This window comes from Agelaius phoeniceus, chromosome 6, assembly GCF_051311805.1.
Source record: "Agelaius phoeniceus isolate bAgePho1 chromosome 6, bAgePho1.hap1, whole genome shotgun sequence".
In the NCBI taxonomy this organism is placed as follows: Eukaryota; Metazoa; Chordata; class Aves; order Passeriformes; family Icteridae; genus Agelaius; species Agelaius phoeniceus.
In genome coordinates this window covers 55,598,356-55,624,781 of record NC_135270.1, presented here as the reverse complement: position 1 = coordinate 55,624,781, position 26,426 = coordinate 55,598,356, and the positions used below count along the sequence as shown (strand labels likewise).

Below are 26,426 nucleotides of genomic sequence, written 5' to 3'. Positions count from 1 at the left end.
CCTAAAATAGGCCTTGCTCAAAAAACCAAGCACACAGCAAATGCTAGAACTGCTCCCAAATGCATTATATAAACTCCAGATTTCTTCAGTACACTGCAATAAAAATTGTATTAGAAAAAATAACTGTACTCAAACATTTAATTACTTTTATTTTGCCTCCTACAGGTTAGGTGGTGGTCCTGATGATGCCAAGGAGATTATGCAGCACAAATTCTTTGCTGGCATTGTTTGGCAAGATGTATACGAGAAAAAGGTATTTATACAACTGTTCTCCCAAGGTGAATTGTAGCTGTGGATGTATCAAATGTTTCAAATTTTGTTGCTCTCTCAAGATACACAGAAACCCTCCACAGAAAAGGTTTGCAGTTGTTTTTAGCAACAAAAACAACTTAAAATACTGTGATCAGATTACTTCTGAATTTTTATTTTGTAATGATAGGAGTATCTTTTAATGAGATACATGGTTTTATGGCTCAGTAAATAGGATGTAATCAAAATAGCTTCCAAATTTAGAGTATACAGGCATTTAAAATGGCTTTTTCTATGAACTCTTGCTGCCATTGCTTGCTGTTGACTGAAGCATCCCTTGCAAGCACAGAGTTCCTGTTGGTTCCTGAGCATCTGAAGCCAAACTTCCTTGAGGGAGTAGTAGAAGATGGGCTCTTCTTTCCCATTGATCTTTTCCTGCCTTTTCAGTCTAATGTTGTCAGCATTCAAGACAAGTCCTAAGACTGGACTTACATCAATCCAAGCCTAATACTACTTTTTGTGTGTGACAAAGGACTGATATGACGTGTCTGCACTTGGTGGTATTTCTCATGGGTTTTCTTTGAGACCCACTGGGTTTGTTGGCTTTTCAGTGGGAGCTGAAGTCAAAGAGCCCAGCCCTTCCTGTAAGAATGTGTTTCATCAGTTGTCTGTGCCTCACTGCCCCTTCTTCTCAGATAACTCTTTCACACCTCCAAGATGCCCTGCTTTGTGCTCTGAGGGTGGTGTGCTATTGTCCTCTCACATTCAATTCTCAGCAGCCACATTCTCATAACACTCAGGAAATGCAGCCAAACGTGAGTCTGCTGATTCAAGGCTCCCATCTATTGGTGCCACATAATCTCACTCTATCCCAGCCTTGCCTGATTTCCCTCCTTCCCCCAGCAGTCCCTTGTGCTATCAGATCTCATTTGATCTCTAAATACAGTTTGGTTTTCCCTCCAGTTGGTGGGAGCAGGTAAGAAACTTGGCAGAAACTGAGTTCCCATATTGTAGTGGGAGCATTGTCCAGTGCCTGTGTACTGCTACAGAGAGGGCTCTGTTTCCTTCTCTTCGTTCACTTCCTCACGATCTGTGTGGCTAAAAGAACTGAAAAATCATAAAACAAGTTTTTGTGCCTTGAAAGTGGGGATAAGACATTAAGACCTCAGTCCTTTCAGAGCATCCCTTGAGGGAGAGCTGCATGCAGTCAGGAGGGCAGAAGAGAGTTCCATGGAGTTTATTCAGTATAACGTGAAAAGTAGATCTGTATTCCTATTTTAAACAGGAAGTTGTCCCCATTTCCACCCAGCTGACAAAGTGAGTGCTTGAGGGTTTGCTGGTTTTATGCAGCTTAAGGTAAAAAGCTGACAGTGGGGCTCAAATATTTTGAGTAAAGTTATTTGTCATTTGGTAGTAGTCCCAGTTCCCAGAACAGAAGAGAAATCACACAAGCTGGAGACAATGTTTTATTTATCCACAGGACTGAGAAAGCCTTCATAAATTGTTCCATAGTGGTAAGGATTCAGATTATTCTGAAAACTATGAGGAAATTCCAAATACTTGCATCTTTTAGAGAAAACTCTGTGCTAATTGAGACTTCCTGACCTTGGCCTATCCAAGAAGTCTAGATCCTGGCTTTGCTTGTGTCCCATTAGTGTTTGCACCTGAGGTAGGCACACTGTGCAAATGGAGAGCCTGTGAGTAGTTGCTGCCTACATTCTGGTGGTCCAAAGAGGGCCTTGCAGCATTTACCTCAAGTGCAGTCCTGGGATTAAAGCTGCATTTTGTCAGCTGCTGAGAGCTGTTTGTGTGCTAAGCCTGGTTCCCCACCATCTCCAGTAATGCTGGGTATGTGTATGAATATGGGCTTGGGTAATCCAGAACATTTGCTTTGTAATTAAGCTTTTTGCAAACATAGCTTTGCTTTAAATTACAAGGAGCTTTGAATAACTGGGGCTGTCCCCCAGATTTAAAATGTTTATTAGGCTCACTTGGAAGAGTGCTGTCTGTCTCTGATGCAGAGAAAGGTGCAGTTTAATTTGCAGTATTCTGCCCACCCACAAGCAAAACATACTCAAAGAGATTTTAATCACATGGGGATTTTTTTCAGGTCCTTTTTCTCTCTTAAACTAGCATGAGCCTGTGGGTACCAATGCTGGTCTGCAGCCGTGGGAGGCTACAGGTGGCACCTCCCTGCCAGTTGAACTGCAGAGCTATTGCAGTGACAGCTTCCCAGTAAAGTGACATATTTGCTTGTTAAAGCCAGCGTTGGAGCTTTCTGCGGCTTCCCCTCTGTTTCCAGCTTAGCGCTCAGAATTTGACAGCGAGGGGGAAAAGATGTCTTGTGGGTGCATCATAATCTGTCTCAAATCGCTTTTAACAGATACTAAAATAAAAAGGAAAATGATCCAGGCAGCACTGGCCCATTCCACATGTGTGCTGGCTTGGGATTGCTGCTCCAAGTCGCTCCAATGTGCTCAGTTCAGGTGGCTGCTGCAGTGCCCAAGCCCTAAATCACTCCGAGCTGTGCACAGCAAGTAGAGCAACTGGGGGCACTGTGAGTGCCAAAACCACCATTAGCTTAAAAGGACAGATAGGGCTTCACACACACACACATGCACAGCCTGTCAAACCCAAGGCTGCTTTGGGAAGTAGGCAGAAGCTGCTGCAAGGAGAGAGAGGGAATAGAGTTACATGAGGAAGAATCTTCCTGCTCCACAGGGCTTTTATATGTAATATGTTGGTGTGATTTGATTGAGAAGTGTTATTAACATTATAATGTAAAGCATTCCCTCTTCAATAGCTTCAGGGGACTGCAAGGCTCAGAGTAACTCCTGACTTTGGGATTTCCTATTTCCTCTTCCTTTTTAAATTCAGGACATAAAGACTGCTTCTAAGGATCTAATATTTTTTTGTAAGGGTAATGTACCCAGCTCCTTTAAGCCATTCTTGGGCACAGAGAATTGTGAGTAATTTGGAAAAAAAGATGATGAAAATATACTATAATTATGCTCTCTTATAATAAACAGAGCTTTTATGCTCCGATTTTAAACAGTAAATGTTTCTTTGTATATGGGAGCGTTGCCATATGTATACATTATGTTTCTTACTGTCTTTACATTGAAAATGAGCGCATTTATTTGGATTGCTGTTTGTAAGACAGGACATTGTTAGGTGCTCTCAAAACAGATCAGAAAGACCATCCTGGTGATAGGGAGCTTGAAAGTTGACAAACAAATGATTCTTCATATCCAAGCAGGAGGCAAAGTCAGGGGTGGGGAAGAGATGTTTGTGTATTCAAGATTTGCTGATGTTTTCCAGGTAGTGATTTCTGTTGGTGTTGTTCTTGTATATACAAATGCAGAAGTGCATGTCTGGGGTCACTGCATAATTCCAGTTGGAGCAATTTACCATCCACCTTGCTAAACCTCTCCCTGCAGTTTTGGATTGGAAGCTTGAGGATTCCTCAGTCACGCTCCTGAATTGCTGCCCGGTGTGGCTGTGCGCTATTAAAAGATGGCCACGCGTAACCCCGGTGGTGGGCGAGCAGGATCCCTGTCCCTGTGCTTTCAGAGCCCTGTGCACATCCTGGTTCTGCCCCCATGCAGGGGAAGGTGGGCAAGGTCTGAATCCTTCTCCAGTGCCCTCCAGAGTTGTCCACGTTCCAAGTGTGTGCATCTGTATGCAGCCATCTCCCCATCCCGCTTCCCAGGCGCGCTCCTCCTCCAGCCCCAGCCAGGCAGCTCCGCTCCATCTGGAGCTGCTCTTGCCAGAGCTTGCCTAGGTACACATGGATGATTTCCAGCCTGTCTGCCTGAGTTTCAGGAATAAACCCCAACAAGTGCAGCTCCTGGTGTAGCAAGAGGAGGATGTTCACTGCTGACTGGGCTCAGGTTTTTGTAAGCACTCCAGGTTTTCGAAGTTCAGAGTTGACATCAAACTGCTTTTGGGGACTGTGGTATTTTTGGGGTCCTCTGTGGCAGAAGGAATGATGAATCTGATTCCATGTTCTTAGAAGGCTAATCTATTATATAAGATATTACATTATTTTAAAGAATTATACTATATTATATTAAAGTATACTATACTAAAACTATACTAAAGAATAGAGAAAGGATACTTACAGAAGGCTTAACAAGATACTAATGAAAAATTCATGACTGTCTCCAGAGCACTGACACAGCTGGACAGTGATTGGTCATTAAATTAAAATAATTTACATGTTGGATAAACAATCTCCAACCACATTCCAAAGCAGCAAAACACAGGAGAAGCAAATGAGATAATATTGTTTTCCTTTTACTCTGAGGCTTCTCAGCTTCCCAGGAGAAGAAATCCTGGTGAAGGGATTTTTCCAGAAAATATGACAGTGATAGGGGACCGGAATATTAAAGCTTAGTGTTGCTGCTGCCTTGGCCTAGATTCTGCTGGGTTGGTCAGACCTCCAGTGTGAGCTGCATGGGCACAGTAGCACTGTAGCTGAAACTTCTTGGTGAATGTTACAACCCTTGTGGTCATACACAGGATTAGCTGATAAGTTTTATATCACTAAGCATCTTTCTTAATCATTTTCATCCTCCTTAAGCATAACTCTGACTAGATGAGGTTGACAATTTCCGTATAATGATGTGGGGAACTAATATGTGTTGTTATTTTTAAACACTGGTCAGTATGTTATTACTTGAAGAAATTTTAGGATTCAAAGTTTTCTTTGTGCAGTTAAATCTTAGGGGAAAAAAAAATGCCTCAAATGCCCCATAAATAGTAAGGGCACACCTAAGCAAGTATTGTTACTGTCTATGCTTCCTTCATGAACTGGTGTTTTTTAGACATTTTTGGAACATAGAAAAAGGCAGTATAGCTTATAACTGTGTCAAATTATACTTGTTTCAAACAGCACTGCAAGAACCTGTAAATGGACACTTTTTTTTCCTTTCCTTAGCTTGTACCTCCATTCAAGCCACAGGTTACATCTGAAACAGATACAAGATACTTTGATGAAGAATTTACAGCACAGATGATAACAATCACTCCTCCTGACCAAGGTAAAGTTTTTCCAAATGTTTCCCACTGTGTTCTCCACACCACCAGAAATAATTTGCTCTGATGGGTCTCTTCAGCCCATATGAAAAAGTATCAGTTTAAACTTGAGGGTTTTCCATATGTATTTGACCAAGAAGTTGGTAAAATGAAAAACCTGCTTAATAAGAGTGAAATTATTTGTACTGTGGCTTTTTTCCAAACCTGCCCATTCCCACTGGAAAACAGTGATAATAATGTTTAGCTCATATCCATATCCACACACACTGTGTATATGCAAGCAGTCAGTTGAGCATGGGCTAATGTCCCACCAAAATATTGTATTTTTGTGATAACTGAGCATGTTTGATGCTCTCAAATAGCAATTGCCAGAAATTCAGAGCAGTGAGTGTGGATTTAAGCAGTGCAGCTCCTAGCAGTTTTTAATGGACATCTGAACATCTATTTCCTGAAAGAACTTTACTGTGCATTGTCTTATTGTTCATTTGCTGAAAATAAAACTAAAGGTAGCAAATGTTACCTAATGTTTTTTATTCCTCTTTCAGATGACAGCATGGATTGTGTAGATAACGAGAGAAGACCTCATTTTCCTCAGTTCTCCTACTCAGCCAGTGGAACCGCTTAATGTTTTGCCATTCAGAAACAAAACAGACTGCATTTTGGGGACCTTACTTCAATGGACACTAGAGAACTTTCTATATTATCAAGTTACAAACTGTGTTTGTATTACGACTTAGATGAATTTGTAGGAAGCCTCACAGATTCTGTATTTAAAACAATTCTTTGATGCGTTTTTGAGAAGGAGAACAAATCCATTCTTTAAGTATTATGTCAAGGCTTTTATGCTGAATCACCATAGGTTTTTAAGAATATACACCAAAACTGTTTACTTTAGAAATAATTAAGGTATTCAACATATCAGCAACTCTGACCAGAAAATCCCCTTATTTTATTTATTTCATACAGTTCATTATCTAAATACAGAATCTGCACTCTGATCAATTAGATTTATATAGGAAGATATAAGACTTTAGTAGCTAGTGCAATAATATAAGCAACAAAGTGAACAAACTCTGGAGGGTTAAGGTTCAAACTCATTTTGGACAGCAGTGAAGTGTCATCCAACTCCAGAAAACCAACTATAGGAACAGCATTAATGGCCTCAGTGAGGTAAATCAAAAAGCAAAAGTTATTTTTGTTATAACATCTGCTACAAGACATTACATATCAAACTGAATCCGGTGGGATTGCCACGCCGTACAGATGAGTATTTCATTCTAGGCAGTGCATTTAATTATTCCGTTTGCATAGAATCTAGGAATACTTCATAGGATTGGCTTCTCAGAACCTAGAAAAACGCTTGATTTACCAATCTAATATGAAAGGCAACAACACAAAATCACCCACTTTCACCACTGTACAGAAATACCACACAGGTCTAAGTGAGAAATCATCCTCATGAGCGAGTCAGCCAGACACGAGTACATTTGGCACTGAAGTAATGACTTGTTGCCGCTTTTTTTTTTTTTACGAAAAGATATATGAATATATATAAACACTTAATGAATTTTTGCATCATGCCAGATCATTTCTTCTTTCTTGAGTGTGCATTAAAGGTATCAACCAACAGTTCATGGTGCCTTCTCACTCTTGAAGATTCAGTTTAACAGTGTTTCCCATGTATAAAAAAAAACTAGGTTGAAACTTCATATGTGTTTGAATAATAATGGTGTTCAAAAAGTGAACTCTTTTTTTGTTTTTCATTTTTAATCTTAGTGGGAAATTCCCCACGCCCTATTTTTGTTGTATCATGTTTCTTTGTAATTTTCATAAAAGCAGTCTTATTCTGTCTCTGCTGCAAATAAAGTTATTCCATTGTAGGTTGCGTTCTTTAAATTGCGCTTTTTTTTGTTTTTTTCATTCTCTTGACTGTATAAAAAATGATGACATGTATTCCAGTTAAGTAGCATTTAATTTTTTTTGAAAGGAATGATATTATGAAAACCCTCTTTTCCCCTCTCCATCAGACACTGCTGTGCTTGCACAGAGAGCCCATCATCTTGACTTTTTTTAACAACATTCAACTCTAGTATTTTTACTCATGATATGAAAGTTTCCCTCCAAATACTTAAATAAAATTGCTTTAACGAGTTAGGTTCTTATTTCTTGTGGTAGGAGCCTTCTGAATTTATAGAGATGCAACAACTGCTCCAGTTTCTCAAGTGTGATGTGCGTATCACTGAGGGATTCAGGTTGTTCTGTTCCTCCTCAGTTGTTTCATCTCTGTGCTGATCATTATGCAAAGATAATTTTGGAAAACGCTTGTTCAGAGAAAAGCAACCTGTGCCAGGAATAAATTGTCTTGAGGTGAATGAGGACTGGCCTTGTTTTGCTGCCCTCCTGGTGCCAGCAAAAGGCCCTGATCTGCAAAGGTATTTCTGTTCCACCACCCGGGCCAGTCTGTGCTGCACAGTCTCTAACCCTCTCCAGGCACTAATGTTAATCACAGCTGGGAGGTGGTTACAGGAGGCTGGAATGTCCTTTTTCAAACAACAATACAAAGAACAAGATATGAACATCCAAGAACAACTGCAGTGTGCTTCAGAATAAGCAGCAGGAATTGCAACTGTGGTAAGCCATTAAACATCCAGCACGTTTTTTGGTTCAAAGAATAAGCTGTAATTCCCAGTGCAATTTACTGTGTGTTTATGCAAGGGGGGAAGGGGAAGAAGAGATCTGTGTCTCTAGAGACTGGTGCTGGACAGCCTGTCCCGTTCAGCAGGTCTGATCTAACTGCTCTCCTTCCTTTGCTTCCAAGCCTTCATCTGCATCTCCAGCCAGCCCAGGGACCAAGTCCAAAGAAACTCTTCTGCAAGTCTACAAGTCTTGACAAGTTCTGAACCAACACAACCTTGTGCATCCAAATATAGGCAACACTACTGAGCAAAGGTTACCATTATCTGCCCCAGGAAAATTGCTCTGTCAAATGCAGGAGCGGGCATGGATCAGGTTGTTTTGTTGAGGCTGATTATGTCTCACTGTTTTCCTGCCAGTTGTTGCTAATGGATTGTTTTAATTCCCTTATATATAAAAAAAAAAAGCAGCTGCCAAAAATCTCTGAATCTTAATATTGTTAGCAACTGAGAGCTGTGAGGGCCACACCTGAATGCTGGACACATTCCCTCATTTTGCCAGTGATTGTTCTAAATACCTTGTTGTCCATAATTGAATGGTTATGGCTGTTACAGCTGTATATCTGCAAACACCAAATGTGTTTTTTACATTTTCAACACAGAAAATCCTACTGCAAAAACCTGTGACCTAAGTGTCATTCATCTCAGATTCTTTTTGTACCATATATGCAGAGACTGCTTAAATCTTACATGTTTCTTTAGCTCTTTGATTTGAAACCTCAGAACTTTTCTAACAGTTGTCTACAGCCAGAGCCTCCCCATTTTTCCTTCTGGCATTGAAAAATGTCATCTTGCTCTGGTGTTGCACATTGCAGCAAAGCTGGTGCATCCCAGGTTCTGAGCACCAGTAGTGGATCTATGCTACAGCCCAGGAATGTCATTGTAAATTTGAACTTGGAGAAAAACAGGGAAAAAGCCCCTTGGCAAGAGCACATGAGTGAGTTCTCTGTGTGCCTGTGACTGCAGTCTGGAACTGAGGTCAGCTGGGCAGTGGTTGAAACAGATACACTCCTCTGAGTGCTGCTTGGGGTTGAGACATGGGCTGGAGCCAGGTAATTCTGCAAATTCCATTTTATACTCCCTGGTGTAACTAAGCATCCAGTACAATCCCATTAGGATATGACAGGCTGTTCTCCCTTTAAAGTGGATGAAGATAACTCTTGTTCATAGCATTCCAAACTTTGCATGAACTGTGACCTCTACCCGCCCCCCCAGTACAAGAAGCAGCTTTTTCTTCATTTTTCTTTCTGCACCTTCACTCCTCCAGCAGGTGACCTCCACCTGCTCTCCAGCTCTCATACTTGTCTTGAGTCCTAGCTGTTCTTTGAATTTGTTCACAGTTTTCCACCTGAGAAACAAATTATGATAGTTTTTTGGAGGTTTGGGGGCAAAACCTTGCCTGGATTGTTTGAATTGGACGGTCCCTGTTTGAACTAGTGGGAAATTTTGTCTGCTGCTTTGGATTGTGCCCATGTGTTGAAGCGCTCAGTACACCACTCTGTGTTTTCATACTCCTGAGTGTTTGTGGGGCCTTCTCAATCTTTGTCAGAGAAAATACCCTTTGCTTCTTAGAGAGCACATGCCAAAACAGGTTTTTATCTCCAGCAGTTGGCTGTAGGATGGTGGTCTCAGATCAGAGGTCACAGCCCACAGTGGGAGTGCAAACTCCAAGGAGACAGAGGTGCAGAGGGGGAGCCCACACACAGACAGTGCCTGTGCAAGTTGTACAGATCTGCCTGAGAAGTTTGGGAAATGATGATTTAGCAGGTCCAGTTTATTTCACTGTATCTAGAAGAGCTTCAGAGGTAAAAACAAAATTGAAGAAACAGGCGAATGTAAAGGATCCTGTTTCTTCAGCGATGCAAATGAGTGTTTGTCTTCCACTTTGAGCTCAATTTTTGTAATAACAGGGAGGTTAATTGCCACGAGGAGTAACAGGCAAGGAACACACAGTGCCTGTAGTGAGCAGGGTTATTGTCCTCCTGCAGCTGAGAGTGCAGCCGTGTGCCTGCTCTCTGCTGCAGCATACGCTGCATTCTAATCAGCTGATGGCCTCTTGCTCTCTGCCCAAAATCATTTTCAACAAATGCAATTTGTTACAGTACTTCCTGCTTGACACTTTTTAAAATTTCTGTAACTGATGGTCGCCACCCTGGTTTTGTGAGCGTGGTGGGTTCTTAAGGACCAAATCAAGGTATTCATGTGTAAAAACTCCACTTCCCTCTGTGGCTTTTCAGCCTGCACATAGCTCAGTTCTGTTTCCCGTTTGCTGAAGTGCTGCTTCACATGGGGGTTTTTTTGCCTGTAACTGGGTTTTTTTTTTGCTTCCTCCCAAAGATGGGCTTTGTGTTAAATGTAACCCTGTTTTCCACACTTTCTTCATGTGTTTTGTCAGGTTACTGTAACTGCTTGTAATGCTGCATTTCACTGGGGCTTTGAGTTTGTTTCAAGAAGATAAATGGCAACACAGCATTTGCTGTATTTTCCGGATGCTGAAGGTCTCTCAAATTCTCTACATATTAATACATTCACCCTGCAGAAGAAATAATTATTTTTATACTGGAGTCAAAAGTCTTCATAGAGGACACACAAACTCTTCCCCAAACACTCTGATCTTTAGCTATTGGTAAACTCCCTGTATCTATTCCTTTGTGCTGCTGTCCTTACAGTACTGATGCTGTTACCCAGGAAGTTGTGTAGTACTGAAAAAATCTATATCAGAACAAAAAATGGTGATTGTGATCTTCAGCAGAGTGCCTGAGATCTCATTGAAATTGGATTAGAAGGAACATGAAATCCATTCTTGAACATGCTGGACTCTATGGTCCTTGTGGGTCCCTTCCAGCTTGGCTTATTCTGTGATTCTGTGCCCCTGCTCTGCATTAAGACTTGCTGCACTTTAGAGGCTCCTTATTCTGAAATTGGCTTTTTATTTTAATTTACTGGGACACAGACCTGACTTCAGAGAACAATTCCAGCACCTTCTCCCACACACAGGGCTGGAGTTCATACAGCATTTGAGTGATATTTTTTTTCCTAAATAGCTAATGAACTTTTCTCACATACCTGATAAATTGCTCCAGTGACTTTTAAAGGCTTTGTAGATGTGCAGAAAGATCAGAACATTAGCCCTTCAATGAACTTCCAGAACAAAAAATGGAGTGATATTATTAGGATGGTTGCAGCACATGATAAGTTTTCCATATTATATGTTTAGCTGTTGTGATTGTTCCTTATTCTGATGAGATTGGGAGAAACGAAACTAAACAGGTAGACAGGAATACCTGGTGCCCATCCAGTAATGAGTGTAGAATGAAACTGAGTACAAAGCAGAGAGAACAAAGTCTCTTGGAGCAACTGCAGATTGGAAAGTTGCAGAGGAAAGGAAGTGGAAGAAAGCGGAACAAAATGTACTTATTTACGCAGGTGAGGTCATAAATTTAATGTGTAACTAAGATAAAGGGATTAAACTTGGTATCTCCCTTTACTTGCTTGTAAAACTTAGAATCAGGTTACCTCTCCAAAGTTTTACTTTCTGTGGTGACTTGCTCAATGTGAAGAAAGTGGGGATCAAAGGTGCCTGCTTGGTATTTAAAATGATATTTTTTAAAATTCCCATAAGCAGCAAAGGGAGTTGTAATGAGGGTGATGCTTCCTGGACTGCCCAGTGATTTTTCAGGTAACTTTGAGAAACCTCTCATAGCTGTGCCTTGTTTGAGGTAGGAGAGGCATCCCAGCAGTGCAGGAAAGCACCGAGTTTGGCTGGAGGTCAGTGTGTGAGTGGCACAGAGCTGTCTGGGGTTTCCCTCTGCAGAACAGTTGTGTCAGCTTTCTTTTCAGATCACTGACAGTAACTTGGCTTTTATTAGCAATCTCTCTATAATCTCTCCTCACAAGAAAGGAGAAATCAACAAGGACACCTCAAACAGGGAGAAAACCCTGGATATAAATCCATTTATTTTCCCAGTGGGTTCAGCTGCAGTTCCTCTCAGCAGCACTGGATCCAGGCACGCAGGCTGGTGGAGCCCCAAGCACCCGAGGGCTGCTGCACAGGAAGGCTGGAGCAGCACAAAGAAGCTTCCAACTCCCCATCTGGAAAAAGCCCCCACAGGAGCACAGGCAATGGCAATGCCATCTGTCTTCTGCTGAGCAGCTCTCCTCTCCTGGTAGCAGGAAAAAAGCTGGCACATGGAGGTGGGCTTTCAGTTCCCTGCTGCACAGAGGTTGGATGCAGATTGCTGGGTGGTACCTGTAGAGACCAGCCTGCACTACTGAGTTCCTTTTCCCTTTTTTTCAGGGTTTTTCTTTTTCAGAATTCCAGTTCTCTTTATTTGCCTTTTGCCTTATGACATCATTCTCCCATCTATTCCCAGCAGACAAGGAACAATGGATTCCTTCTTCCTCTTCTCCCTCACTTTCATTCTTTTTTGGTGCCTTACCCTGTCTCTCATCTTCTGCAGTCTCTTCTAGAGGGTGTGTTATCAACTGACAGAATATCTCTTTAAATAATTATTTTCCTCATGCTGGATGTTCCTTGGGTCACTGTGGAGACTTCCTCTGACCCCAATCCATAGGAGCACTTGCACTGTCTGTACAGAGCATGTCCTCAAGGTTCATGCAGACTCCTGACTGGTGTATTTTGGCATGAAATACTGGCCTAAACAAAGAAAAGAGCAAGTCTCCCATTGAGTTTTAAAGTGATTTCCTATTCCTATTGATATTTTTAATATCAATTCTGCTACAGATAAGAGGAGGAGATAAGTGCCCAGTGCCTTTTGTCACACACTGTTGCTCCTTCAGCAGAGTTAGAATGGAATTGATTGCTTTAAAAAAATATTTGGTTACCCCTTACTGTCTGGCATCCGTTTTGTTACAGGACATACCTAAATTTGTGTGAACCTGATAAATACAAAAAACCTGGGGAAAACAAAACTGAAAATTTGTCTGCCCTTTATCTCACTTTGCTTTGCTTTGTGGTATGAAATATCAAGTTTAACCTATCTAGAGTTCTCTAAAAATGTAGAGTTAAGTACCCGATAAGACACTAACTGAAAATTGCTGATGGAAAATATTTACATCTTCTCTTTAAAACTCTTACAAACACTTAAGAACTCATTAAAATGTGGGAAACTAAACCCAAGCTACTTCAGCATCCTCAAGTTCACTGCTTCAGTCTGCAGCCTTTATATCCTAGGACCAATTTACCCACTTTTCTAGGTGTGAAAGGCTTGCAGTCCAACTCAACAATATTGATAAAACTCTTGGAACTCAAGACAATCCTGTCTTTTCCCATCCTACTGCAGAACCAGGGAAAGCTTCCCCTCTCTGGCACCCAGCCCACATTATCCCCTGGGTACCCACTGATCTCATTTTCTAAGAGGAACTGAGGGGAAATTCCTGCCAGGCAGCTCTGTGGAAGTTGCCCAAGAAGTTTTAACACCCTATTCCTGGATGATATTGTCCCATCCTGTAGTTACCCTGCTTGGCTCCAGCTAGTCTGCAGATGCAGGTTCAAAATAAAATCAACCTCCATCCTCCTCCCTCTCCCCTTATTTGGGCAGCTAAGTGAAATCCAAACATATGGACCCCATAAATCCTTTGTAAATGGCCTCGTGTGAAACACTCAGCCAAAGCAATGGTTATCATTAAACAAATAATGACACCACTGGAGCAGAACACAAATTACACACGGGGGCAGATCCTCAGCTGTGCAGCCCAGTTTGCCCAGTGACACCAGGCTCACTGACACTGGTCCCTTGGTGTTGGTGCTCCCTGCTATGAAACCAGCCTGGATTGAAACACAGTCCTCCTGCAAAGCTTCCAGGGGTGCCCTTGCAGGGCCAGCCTCTGAATGAAAGGATGTTCTGCAGTGTTTGCAGAAGAGCAAGATGTGAACACTGGGACAGGCTGCCCAGGGAGTGGTGGAGTCACCCATCATCCTGGGGGTATTTAAAAGCTGTGTGGATGTGGCACCTGGGGACAGGGTTTAGTGCTGGGCTCAGCAGTGCTGGGTGAATTGGATGAATTTGATGTTTTTTACAACCTAAATGATTCATTCTATGGTTTTGTGACAGCAAATTTTCAATAAACACAGATCATAATCAAGAATGCATCCACAGCTAGGCAAACCAGAGTAAAACAACTGAAATAAAATACTGCTGGAGAGAGGTTTAAATATAGACTGACTCGAAAGCACGTGAAGAGCTGTTCTACTGCTGGGGCAAACTGTCTCTCAGTAATATGAAATGCCACGGGGAATGTGTCAGAATAGTTTGCTACAACAAATAAACACACACACACCCCAACCCACTGAATTTTTTCAGTAATTATAAACTCTTACGTGCAATCTAGGTAATCCCAGAACTTTCTGAACAGTTATGAAACTGTGGAGCATGTTGCATTAAAATATGTATCAAAATAATCATCTTAAATTTATTTTACACCTTCCAAGGAGCTCAGTTCATCACACTTTTGCTTGTGTGGCATCTGACCAGATTGTCAAAACCCATTCTTACAGGGTACTGCAGGGTACTATAACTTAAGTGATTCATGCATGCAGCTGTTGGAACTGCTTGTTGGGTTGTGAAAAAGCTTGTGGTGCCAAGTGCTGATCTAGGAGAACTCAGATCTCCATCAGCCGCCTTGGCTCCGAGCTGTTACTGAACAACAGATGGTAGCAGGAGTTAAGCAAACTAAGAAAATATTCTAAGTTAAAGGCCTCACAAGAACTGAAATTCTTGAGAAAATACAGAGAACAAGTGTTAAGGCTGGAACTAGTTTCCATGTCCAAGTGATGTATGCCACTAAACTTTAAAGGGTGCTCTCATTTCTGGCAGCACTCATTTTGGTGGAAGTTTTCATTTCACTTGGGCAGAGCAACCATGTATGGAATTAATATCACAGCCATTTCAGGGACAGCTTGGAGCCACGACTCCTGCCCATGAAGCTGCACTTGCCACAATGTCTGGCACTAAGGAAAAGAGGTAAGAACCCCAGGTTGTGTAGTTTTGCAGTAGATTACAAGCAGCAGCAGCACCAATGAAGGGATAGCATCGCGAGCACTGATGATTTCTCCAGCAGAACAAGGACAGCACTGCAGTTCACAAATGGGAACCTTGTTAGTGCTAAGGGGAACAGAAGTGCACAGGCTCTCACTGTGTCCTTAGCAGCAGCAACAGCACAGAAGGGATAAAGCCAGTGCAAGATGTAAGAAAAACTCATCTAGCAATGATCCCAAACATGACACTGCACAGAGTAAACAGAGTGAAGTCTTGTACCAGGGAAGAAAGGAAGTCCCTCTCACTCCATGTTCAATAACATCTAGTTTTTGGTCTCACCAAGACAGCACACTCCAATATCAGCTAGGTGAGGAACAAAAGGGATTTTCAGGACTTAAAGAAGTTTGTGTTCAGCAGTGCTGACCCAAAGTCACAGGAATAAAGCAGTTTTCTAGAATACTTCTTTACTCCATGCCCTGGCTGAGCAAGAAAGATCCTGCATTCCTGTGACACGTCTCAGTACACAAATTTCTTCAAACCAGCTCTAAAGCAGCAGTACAGGTGACTACACCCAACTGAAACCAAGTTCTCTCATTTTTAGAGAAGTGAGGACTTCCAGAACAACCTGGAGTGAAACCACTCAACAGAAGAGAAAACAATTTACAAAGGAAATATTCAAACTGGTTTTCTTAACATTTTTGGGAGGAGACCATGAAAATCTGCACACTGACTACATATTTTCAACCTTGCATTTTACTGTACTTTCAACTCCTTGTACTTATCCCAACTGATCCCAGGTTTCTAAGCTTGTTTTTACTGCATTTAAAAATACTTCAAAATCTATTTTGGGGCAGTAAATAATCTTGCTATCATGGAAAGCAAAATGAGAACAATCAGATTACTCATTTGGGGAGGTATTACTCAGTGCAAGAAAGCGTGGGAGAACCAAGCTCCAATGAATGAAATGAAACTCACTGTGATGAAATACATAAAAGTGCATTAAATTCTGTATGTAAACTACTTGGTTGAAAATTGAATCATTTCTTTAGGTTCAGAAATCAATATTCAGCAAAGTGCTGCACTCTACAGAGCATCCCACCAAAACACCTAAGGATATGAGTAAGTTTGATCATATCAGTAGTTCTAGCAGAGTAAACAGGATGTAAGAGTGGACATACTCATTGCCTTTTACCAGTTCCTCATTTCTGGCAGCAGCAATCAATGCTCAGGAGAACAGAAGATCTCAGAGTGCTGAAGAGTTTCAACATCACAAACTTCTAAGTGTGTCCACACCTCAACACACAGTTTGCAGTCCTCAAAAATTTACTAAATCCTTGTGCTTTGGTAGACTCTGAAGAGCACAGATGTGTCCCATGTGTGACCTGGAAGTCACCAGGCTTTTTGTTCCCCTCTGTGGTTTCTCTGCACTGCAGGGTGTCCAGGGCCACCAAAGCCTGTGTGCAGCAGCAGCAGCAGCAGGGGGGTCTGTGCTGCCCCTGCCCCTGCAGCCCAACAAGGTTTGCCTTTCCCCTGGCAAGGACACCTCCATTTCTTTCCTCTCATCCAGTGCTGCTCATCTCATCTCATCAGAAACACCAGTAAGGTTGGTCACATGTGATAGGTCCATGATAAATCTGTGTGACTGTTCCCAATTATGTTCCCACCCTTCCTGTGCCGGGATGTGGAGCTGGACACAGCTTTTGTGGGGATTCACACTATAACATTCCTGAGGGCTGAGGTCACCCTGACCAGCCCATCATTCCCCAAATTGTTCTCCTCATAGACTGGCACAACTCTCACCTTTTTTCCACCACCAGGACCATCCCTGAGATTCCACTGCCAGTCAGCCCCCACTGCACACGTCCTGGTCCAGATCCACAGTCCTACCCTTGGCATGGACATCACTGTACTCTTTCACATCTTTGTGAGAAGCACCTTGAGCAGGGTGTTAATTCAATGCAAAGAAATGCGTAATGGAAATATTTGGTTTGGATATTTTTTTTTTTGGTGGGGTGGTTTTTTTGTTGTCGGGCTTTTTTTTTCTTTTTAAGAAAAGTGTGACATAACTTACATGTTGGCATATAATCACCCTTATTTGTCATACTGATACATTAGAATTCAAAGAAAAAATGGGATCTATTTATGCTTTTGCATCTGATTTACTTTTTGCTCTTGTCTTTGCAGGCAGCAAAATGGTCTGGTCTGAATTTCAGGCCATATTTTATGAATGGTACAAAATATCTGGGATTAAAAAAATCTTTTTTGTGAATATTTGACCTACAGATTAATGAGGGGAATATTTTAAAATACACTTCCTCTCCAAACTAGCAGCCCAATTAATACAGTATCAATTGAGCAGTGAGGATTTGAGAAAAAATCCAAGAATTTGGGTAACAAAACCCATAAACTCAACGTCGTGCTGCCACCCTGTGGCTCGAGGAAGAAACTTCTGCTGCGAAGCTTGGAGGAGGGATTGTTTTATCTTAAGCCTCTAATCAGATTAAAGAGCACTTCTGCACAAGGAGCTGCTGGCAGCTGGTGGAATTCAGTGCAAGTCTGAGAGAAATCGTACAGAACAGATCAGGACAGTACTGGTGCAGGCTATCAAGGAGACACCTGCCCTCAAAACCTTCAACTGGGTCTTTGTCAGGGAGAGAAGAAACAGAAAAACATCTGAATCTTACAGAACAAATAAATGAGAAGGGGATCATGATTTAAATTATGACACTTGAGCAAAACAACGTAAGAAAATACGATTAAATAAATCCTAAAATTTAAAGTAATCCTATAACCACAAAATGTTCAAGCAATAATAAGCTCTGCAAAGATAAATAACATCTATCACAGGGTTTTAATGCAAATCACAGCCATGAGAATAAAAACTTTTAATAAAAGTGTAAGACATAATAATTTGATTCCAGCTGAGTTTTTTCCCAGAGGAAGAAAACAAAATAACAAAAGCCCAGAATACACACCACCAGCAAATATTAAAGCTTGTATTACAATTGTAGCAGTTCAAAATGCAATCAACTGTAAAAGCTATGGTATTTTAATATCTATCAATATAAAATATCTATACAAAAAGTTATATATGTGTGTGCATGTGTACTAGCCATTAAAATATACAACATTGTGTGATCACTTTCACCCTATTGCAATTTTAATAATGTAAAATAAAAAGTCATTTGGAAGAATTTTATTCCAATTTTCTACCCACAGGTATTTGCCTTTAAATTACACAGCTCCTACTTATTTCTTAAAGAATCATTAACATTTTCTGAGGCTTCTTGACTGCTTTTAACAGGTTAACCAATTTACCTCACTAAAAACAGTGTTCAAAGCTTTGCCACCTTCCCCTTCCCAGCAGTGAGAAACCCTAAAGAGAGTGGAGGAAAGCAGGCACAGGTGCTCTTCCTCAGCCTTACCTGTCCTCACTCAGAAGCCTGCTGGGGGCAGGAAGCTCTCTGGGAAGAGCCCCCATATCCCTCTCCCTTTCCAAGCTGCCACAGGTGAGGTTGTGCTGCCAGGGTGGGCTCTGGAGTCCCTGAGCTGCTGCAGCAGTTTTGTTCTGCACGTCTGAGTGCTGCTGCTGGGTGGGTTGAGGTTTTCCTCCCCCTCCCTGGACAACCCCACACGTTCCTGCAGTAGTCTGGATGTAAGCTTAGTCTGACAATCCGTGGTAAAGCACTGCAAAGAACAGAGGACAAAGCCTGACAGACAGAACAAACAGGAGGTGCTCTGCCACACTCCATCCCAGCTGGAGCTGCCCCAAGCACAGAGGGCTTCATGTCCAGGCAGTCAGTGCTCTTGGAGTCCAGATGGGCGGCAAAGGCAGCACAAAGAGCTTTTAGTTGCAGAATTTGCCATGATGAAACAGTATCACACCTAACCAAAAGCTACAGAGCAGCAGGAGATGCAAGTTTGTACACATACTCCATACGTGGGAGCCTAATGACAGGTAAGTTTTGCTGGGATTCAATTTTTTAATCCAGTTTGATCCTGTCAAAACCCACAGCCATCACGCAATGACTGGTAGGGAGCATGGTGAGAGAGAGAAGTATTTATTCCTTGCATGGTGCTGGCATTTGCTGCTGTCTCACCAATCCAGCCAGAGGCCAGTTGAGTGTTTTCAAAGGAAAACAGGCCCAACAAACCTGGGGACAAAGGTAACTGTTTCCATTTCTACTTCTTGGCTGCACCTCTTCAAAGTAAGATTCAGAAGAATTAAGCCCTTTGCATATTGCTGAAACTTCTGAGTGCCACAGCTGATGGCAGCAAACTCAGCACAGAAGCAAAGCATAAATGCCTTGCCCATACTTGTAAGGGAAAAAAGGACATTGTCTCTCATTCTTACCTGCATTATTTGGGGTTTATGCCCTGTCCTGAGATAAAATACAGCTGCATCTAGTTATCACCTGTCCAGAAAGGAATACCAAAAAAAGCCCATGAACTGACTACAAGTCAGAGCCCAAATGTGTAGGACACTAAAACAAAAAGGAGGGGAAGAAGCTGAGGTGCTGACTGTATTAAACAAAAGACACATCAGTCACAGAATGGAGAGCTAACTTTTATTTATTTTTAATTTTCACGTTGTCTGGATCACCTGTAGGATGGCTCACTTTTCTCTTGGAGGAAAGCAGACTTCTGGACTGAACTGCAAAATATTGGGAATTCCTTTGTGTACAGGACAAATGCTATTGAAGGAGACAGCTCAAGTGTATTTGTTCTTTTCAGTGAGCTTTTTTACAATGTTGTGGGTTTGTTCTAATACAGTCTGGAGATACTGGAGATACTGCAGTCATTAACCACCTCAGACTGTCCTTAAATATCTGGTGTCTATGAAACCACACATTTCTAGAACTGACTCAGTTATTAGTCCTAAGAGAAATTGTTTTATCCTGATCAGATCAGCTGACTTCCTTTTGGACATAAAGGTCTGCTCTTTGAGACATATGTCACCAGTAATGATACACAGGCCTCAGAAGTTTCTCATCCATCTGTAAAATCATTACTGCAGGATATTTTTACCCATCAATATGCTGGCTCCTCAGGGGATCTCCTTCCCTTGGAACAGCAGGCAAACTTTGATTTTTGACACTTTGCACTGAGTGGGAGGGGAAGAACATACAATTACAACAAAAAAGCACAGGATTGAGCCCAATTTCCTGCTCAGCTAATAAACCAGACAATTTCTCTGGCTTTCATTTACAGTCCTAGGGGTACCCTATGTGTTGTATTGTAACTCTATTACAGCTCAATGATCAGTGGCAACAGACAAGTCCTTGTGAGGAGGAGTTAATTAGGCAAAGAGAAAAATCTTTGTACTTCTCACCCAAAGATTCTTCCCTTCACAGAGGTTGGTTGTTTTTTGTTTTTTTTTTTTTTTTTTCTGTAGGCATTATAAAGATTTACAAACAGTCTCCAGTCTTACCTCCCATTGTTTATCTGAGAACTGCAGGACTAGAAAAAGAACTTCCCTGAATAATATTTGAGTCTTTTGGTAGACACAGGCAGTTTTGTCACCTTCTGAAGGCAGAGAAGCAGATGTGGTAACCACTAAACCCCATTTCTCACATGTATGAAGGACCTCCCCTATGCAAGAGCTGGCCATGCTCATGTTCTGTGCTCCTCCTGCCCTTCCCCTCCCAGCCTCTAACCTTCTTCCACCCTCCTGCTTTTCTTCTCCCAGCTCTTCATGCTGCATTGGGTATCTATCCTAATGCACAGCCATCTTTCAAGCAGCTAGAGGATAACAAATAAGAACATTAAGCCATGAAATTTATGTCATTGTTTACAGTGGACAGCTTTCTATGAAATACAGCAGTGACTAAATGAGCCAAAAAACCATTTCTATCACTAGTTTGAAACACAAATCATTTGTAAACAACATGTCTCATCTCTCCCAGAGCCTAGAAGCAAAACATTATTTTCAGTCTCTCACCCTCAGGAGAGAGTAAGAAAAAGCAGTCACATACTTAAAGGTTTCATTTCAAAAAATATACTTGACTGAAAAAACACTTTAGTTCACTGCTTAAAGCTTCAAATGAAACAAAGCCAAGTTTTTAAAGTCTTTCCTAAAACTAACATCTAAATGCAGTAAACCACAGGTTCTTCCCATCCATAAAACTGAGCTTTGTGATTTAAAATGATTGCCACAGGAGCAACATTTTTATCTGCCTTGTGATACCAGCTGGGAACTGCACCAGAGATCTGCCACCATCCTGACTTCATCTATTGGAGCTTTGAAAAGACAAATAATGCTATGAAATTCCTGCACATTCCAGATAATTCTTCCACAACTAAGTCACCTGACTTGAGATTTTTTTTTTGTTTGTTATGGGAATGAAGATAGCACACATTTCAGAGTTGCTCAAAATTAAGACTGGAGTAAGAACCAGTAAAGTCCCCCATTTTAACTGGCTCCAAAACATGCAGAACAGGAAAACCAACCAGATCCATCAGCATGTCCAGGCTGGCACAGGTGGTCAGTCTAAGGTGGCACAGATGGTTGGGAGTGAAGCAACACCCCTCAGGAAACCCTGAAGTACCCAAATGCTTTCAAAGTGTGTCTGTATAGTGACACAAAGTGCTACACAGGATAGAGAGGATGTCATCCTGCACCTCACTGTAGCTGATACACCCAAAGCCATGACACTGCAGCTATGAAGAAGGGCTGCTCTCCTGCAACAGCCACCCCCACCCTTTGCTAAAACATTTACCATTCTCTTTGGGTAGCTGCAGGATTCTGACAGGCAAACACCCAGAATGCCTCCAACAGAATGTCAAATAAAGGTGTCCCCACGAGGGAGAAGTCAGGCTCTCAAATTGCACTGCAATGGACTTTCCATCTCTTCAAACAGAAATGGCTGAAGTGGAGGGAAACAGTTAAAAACAAGGTTACTCCACCCAAAACATACTAATTAAGCTGAGAAGACTGGGAAGCATGAGTGGCAGGCTTTGCTTCAGGAGTTGAGGGCAAAGAATTTGAGAAACAGACCATTAGCTGTGCCACAAGGATTTATTTTCTTGTGTGTGTCAAACCTATTCCTTTTATCCTACAGTCTGAAATCAGCCAATCAAATCAGCATTTTCCTGAGGTAAAGACCACTGTAGTTTTCTCTTAGGCATAGTTGGTTTGCCAGATGAAAAGTGGCTTTTTTAATGAAACAGCAATATCAGTAAAGGAAAACTACTTTGAGGGGCTGTCCAGTAGTACTTTACTTCACTCTCACAGCACAAACAATACCAAGCCCTTGCAGTAATTTGAGAAGAAAATGAGGAATGAGCTGGTTTATGGAGAGGTACCCCTGAGTGCTGACCATTTTTCAGACCACTTCATGAGCTACTATGAAGTTTACAGTGTAGGAGATAAACTCATATAGATAAGTTGCTTTCCAAGAAAGACCTTTCAGTGAAGGTACTGGAAAATTTACTAATGAGAAAAACTTTTCTGCTCCAAGCCTGGTGTGCTGCTGTTCTTTCTATCAAAGTTACCATAGAGAGATTAAAACCATTCAAGCTGTCAGTAAACACAAGATGTCTGTGATAGCTTAAAAAAAAAACTTAACCAGAATCAGCAAATTCTCTTATTTGGAAAAGCCCTCAGGCCTGGCTGATTTTCCTAGTAAGCTCACAAAGAAAATGTTGTGTGTCCAGAATGGATTCACACTCACCTGAAAGCACAGAAGGAGCAACTGATTTCTATTCTGATCCCACAAAAGTGTGTCCTAACATGACCAACAAGCGAGGAGAATATTCTGAATCCTGTATCACATCAGGAACACCAGGTAAGAGCACAGAGTGGTCCCTTCCAGACAGGCATATCACAACTAGGGAAAAGGAGAAAGCCGACTCAAAATAATCTAAAAAGCTTTAAAATATAAATGTTTATTTAACTACAATATTTAAAAGTACAATATAAAGATATAAAACATAGAAATTCCATAACTAATTCACATGCTAAAAGGAGTATTTGATCAGCTGCAAGGAGAAGACTTCATGAAATTCATGGATGTTTTAGCCACAAGGGTTATTTCATCAAGTTTCAGACTTGAAATACTGAACAACCATTGCAGAGAACTTGCTCTCCCACATCACCATAACTAGGGGAAAAAAGAAACAAAAAAAAAACAACAGAAGAAACAAAAGTCAGAGTGCCTACTGTTTCTGGAACATAAGAATGGCACACTATTCCATTATCAACTGCAACCACGGGACTCCCACACAGCACACTCAGTATTTCTTTATACCACAGAATTGTTAACAGTGAGGGAAAAAAATTAAGATTATTCCTTGGAAGTGCATGCAGTCAGCACTGGCCAGCATACTGTGCTGCTGGTGGGAAAGCAAGAGAAATTTTTGCCTCCTACAGCATTTAAGTAAGAAGCTGAACTAGACTTGTACTACGGTTGATTAGAGTGCTTCACACGCATCTTGGCTTGCATGTTTCAGACAGTTTTAGTGCTGCTAAAGCATGGGAAGACTTTCACTTCTTTATGTGTATGAGCTAGATATCTGCTGCACCCGACTATTGGGTCATGTGTAATTAAAATAAGCTTCCAAACTCGAAAGGCACTTACTCAACAGCGGAGCACAAGGAGCAGGTCACCGTGTTACAGCAGCTGCAGAGCCTGCTGCAGCTCTGGCAGACGAGCCGGTCACACTGCGCACACGCCTCCTTCACATCGGCCGCTCTCACACACGACGAGCAGGCTCTGGACGCTCCCAGCGGCGGAACTGCTTGGCAAAGACACGGTAAAGAAGGGATGAGCTTTACAGCAAGGCAGAAAAAGCAGCTGGAAGTCCTAGGGGCTGCAGAGCGCGGCGCCGTGCACAGCTACAGGTGGCAGCACTTCGGGAATGCCAAGGGACGGGGAGCGCCGCTTGGAACTTTCTTGCTTCTTTCTCTGCTCAGTGGCAAGACTAAGGGATGCTAAAACAGAACAATTTGTTCTGTTTTAGCATCCCTTAGTCTTGCCACTGAGCAGAGAAAGCAATTCCGAAATCCGTCAGGTCAAATCTAACACTGCCTTTAAGGAAAGTTAATAAAGAAGAACTACACAGCACAAAACTACTCATCATAGTATAGACCTCCTTGGGAGGGGAAGCCAAGGGACAGCACTGGTCTCTGTAGCGACCAGGGACAGGACCAGAGGGAATGGCCTCAAGTTGTGCCAGGGGAGGTTTAGGTTGGATACTAGAAAAAGGTTCTTCACCCAGAGGGTGGTCTGGCACTGCAACACTCCTCAGGGAAGTGGCCAGGGCCCAATCCTGCCAGAGTTTAAGAATCATTCCGCCCTCAGGCTCACGGCGGGAACGTCGGGGATGTCCTGAGCGAGACAGGAGCTGCACTTCGATGGGTCCCTTCCAGCTGAGGGCGTTAAGCGGTTCCGTGACACGGCTCGGGCACTCACCCCTGTCCGCGGGCCGCCGCCGCAGTTTCCCGTCGTGGCCGATGAGGAGCTGCCCGCTCCAGCGGGGCCCCTCGCCCGGTGCCTCCCCGGCCGGCCCCGGCTCCGCCGCGCGGGCAGCGGCCGCCGCGCCCTCCATGTACGCCTGGGCACCCCTGAAGAGCAGCCGCCGGGTCCTCTCTGCCGGCGGAGAGGAGAGCAGAGTCAGGGGCGGGCTCCCCATGCCCGCGGGCCGCGGCGGGCCGGCACATCCCCCCGGGGGGGCGGCCAGCCCAGCGCTCCCCCCTCCGCGCCCCGCTCACCGAAAACCTCCCGCCGGTACTCCTCGCCCCGCACGCCGCGGCTCAGCTCCCGCAGCCCCACGCGGGTCTTCAGCTGGAGCGGGGCCGCGTCCCCGAAGGGGCAGGAGCGCTTCGGCATGGCCGGACCGACCCGCGCCCGCCCCGCCCCGCCCCGCGCCGCGTCACGGCCGCGCCACCGCCTCCCTCACATCCCGGCCCGGGCTCTCGGGAACCGCGGCCGCTCCGTTCTTTCCGCACGAAAGCGAAAGCTTCGTCCGCAGCGGAAAATTTCTCTTCCCGCCGCGTCCCGAGCGTCCGGCGGGGTTGGCAGAGGCGCCGGCCCGGCCCCGCCGCCCCGCCCGCTGCCACCGCCCCTCCGGCGTCACCTCCGTGCGCCCGGAGCGGCGGCGCGGACCCGGCGGGGCAAAGCGAAACCACTTTTGGGACTCGCGTTTGTCAATAAACTCAGAATCACGGATATGCTGGGTTGGAAAGGACCCACGAGGATCAGCGTGTCCAACTCTTGGCCCTGCACAGGACACCCCAGGACTCGCACCATGTGCCTGAGAGCATTGTCCAAACGCTGCTTGAACTCTGTCAGGCTTGGGGCTGTGACCACTGCCCTGGGGAGCCTGTTCTAGTGCCCGACCACCCTCTGGTGAATAACCTTTTCCTAAACCTCCCCTGACACAGCTTGGTCCATTCCCTCACGTCCTATCGCTGGTCACCAGAGAGAAGAGATCCATGTCTGCCCCTCCTCTGCCCCTCATGAGGAAGCTGTAACTGCAGCGAGGTTTCCCCTCAGTCTCCTCTTCTCCAGGCCGAACAGACCAAGTGCCCTCAGCTACTCCTCATACAGCTTCCCCACCAGACCCTTCACCTTCCTCGTGGCCCTCCTTTGGAAGCTCTCTTACAGCTTTAATCCTTTTTTATTTTGTGGCACCCAAAACTGCCCCCAGCACTCGAGGTGAGGCAGCCCGAGCCCGGAGCAGAGCAGGACAATCCCCTCCCTTGCCCGGCTGGCCATGCTGTGCCTGATCCCCCCCCAGGACAGGATTGTCCCTCCTGGCTGCCATGCACGGCTGACTCATACCCAACTTCCCATCAAGCAGGACCCCCAGGTCCCTTTCTTAGTTCCCCAGTCTGTCTCTACATTCAGAGTTGCCCTCCTCCAGGTGCAGAAACAGGCACTTTTCTGTTTCAAATTTCATACAGTTGGTGACTGCCCAGCCCTCTAACTTGTCGAGGTCCATCTGCAAGACCTCTGCCTTCCAGGGAATCAACAATTTTCCCAATTTCACCTGTAAACCTACATAGTATCCTTTCCAGTCCTGCATCCAATTTACGAACCCTCTTTTCCCTTCTTGGCAGGGCCCCACACTACACTGGGCTCATGGAGCTCTTTGTGCAGCCTAAAACCCCTGCCCAGGCTTGGGCTGTCTGAATGCCGTGGAACCAACCAAAATGTACACAAGCTTGAGAATTTCCTTTTTGAAAGACCACCAAGGAGGCTGGAGAATCCCTATCTGGCCAGGGGGCTCTGGTGGGCTCCTTGGCACCAGCCAACTTCAGGAGTGGGTTCACCACTTATGGGCACAATGAGTTTTTGGGGACTGACACCCAGTTTCAGTTAAATCTGGAGCTCTCCAAGACCTTCTGCTGTGAAAGGGAATTACTACAATTAATTTTCTATTTACAGGTGGGCTCCATAGCACCCCAGGTGTGGTTACATGGGTTAAAAGTATCAGATGCCAT

At 43.6% G+C, this 26,426-nt stretch overlaps 2 protein-coding genes across 8 annotated transcripts in view; one reads left to right on the top strand and one right to left on the bottom strand.

Moving 5' to 3' along the window:
- Nucleotides 1–7,169, top strand: part of AKT1 (AKT serine/threonine kinase 1) — a 79,325-nt gene extending 72,156 nt beyond the window's left edge. For all 4 annotated transcript variants that reach the window (XM_077180768.1, XM_077180766.1, XM_054634860.2 and 1 more), the window contains 3 exons: nt 166–253; nt 5,192–5,294; nt 5,835–7,169. In XM_077180768.1, the coding sequence (XP_077036883.1) occupies nt 166–253; nt 5,192–5,294; nt 5,835–5,914 (271 nt within the window). In that variant the 3' untranslated portion in view covers nt 5,915–7,169. The remainder of the gene's footprint in view (nt 1–165; nt 254–5,191; nt 5,295–5,834) is intronic.
- Nucleotides 7,170–17,962: 10,793 nt separating this feature from the next.
- On the bottom strand, nt 17,963–24,874 carry SIVA1 (SIVA1 apoptosis inducing factor). 4 transcript variants are annotated; one of them, XR_013182902.1, is made up of 5 exons: nt 24,693–24,874; nt 24,394–24,570; nt 23,560–23,716; nt 22,654–22,809; nt 17,963–21,846 (listed from the first exon to the last, which is right to left on the bottom strand). XR_013182902.1 is itself a non-coding variant. In XM_054634863.2 (4 exons), the coding sequence occupies exons 1-4, from the start codon at nt 24,808–24,810 to the stop codon at nt 22,755–22,757; spliced, it is 507 nt and encodes a 168-aa protein (XP_054490838.1). In that variant the 5' UTR covers nt 24,811–24,874; the 3' UTR covers nt 17,963–22,754. The 4 variants fall into 4 exon arrangements, 2 of the variants coding, with proteins under 2 accessions (XP_054490838.1, XP_054490837.1); XR_013182903.1 differs by having other exon boundaries at nt 17,963–18,667; XM_054634863.2 differs by having other exon boundaries at nt 17,963–22,809.
- Between the last annotated feature and the right edge of the window lie 1,552 nt (nt 24,875–26,426).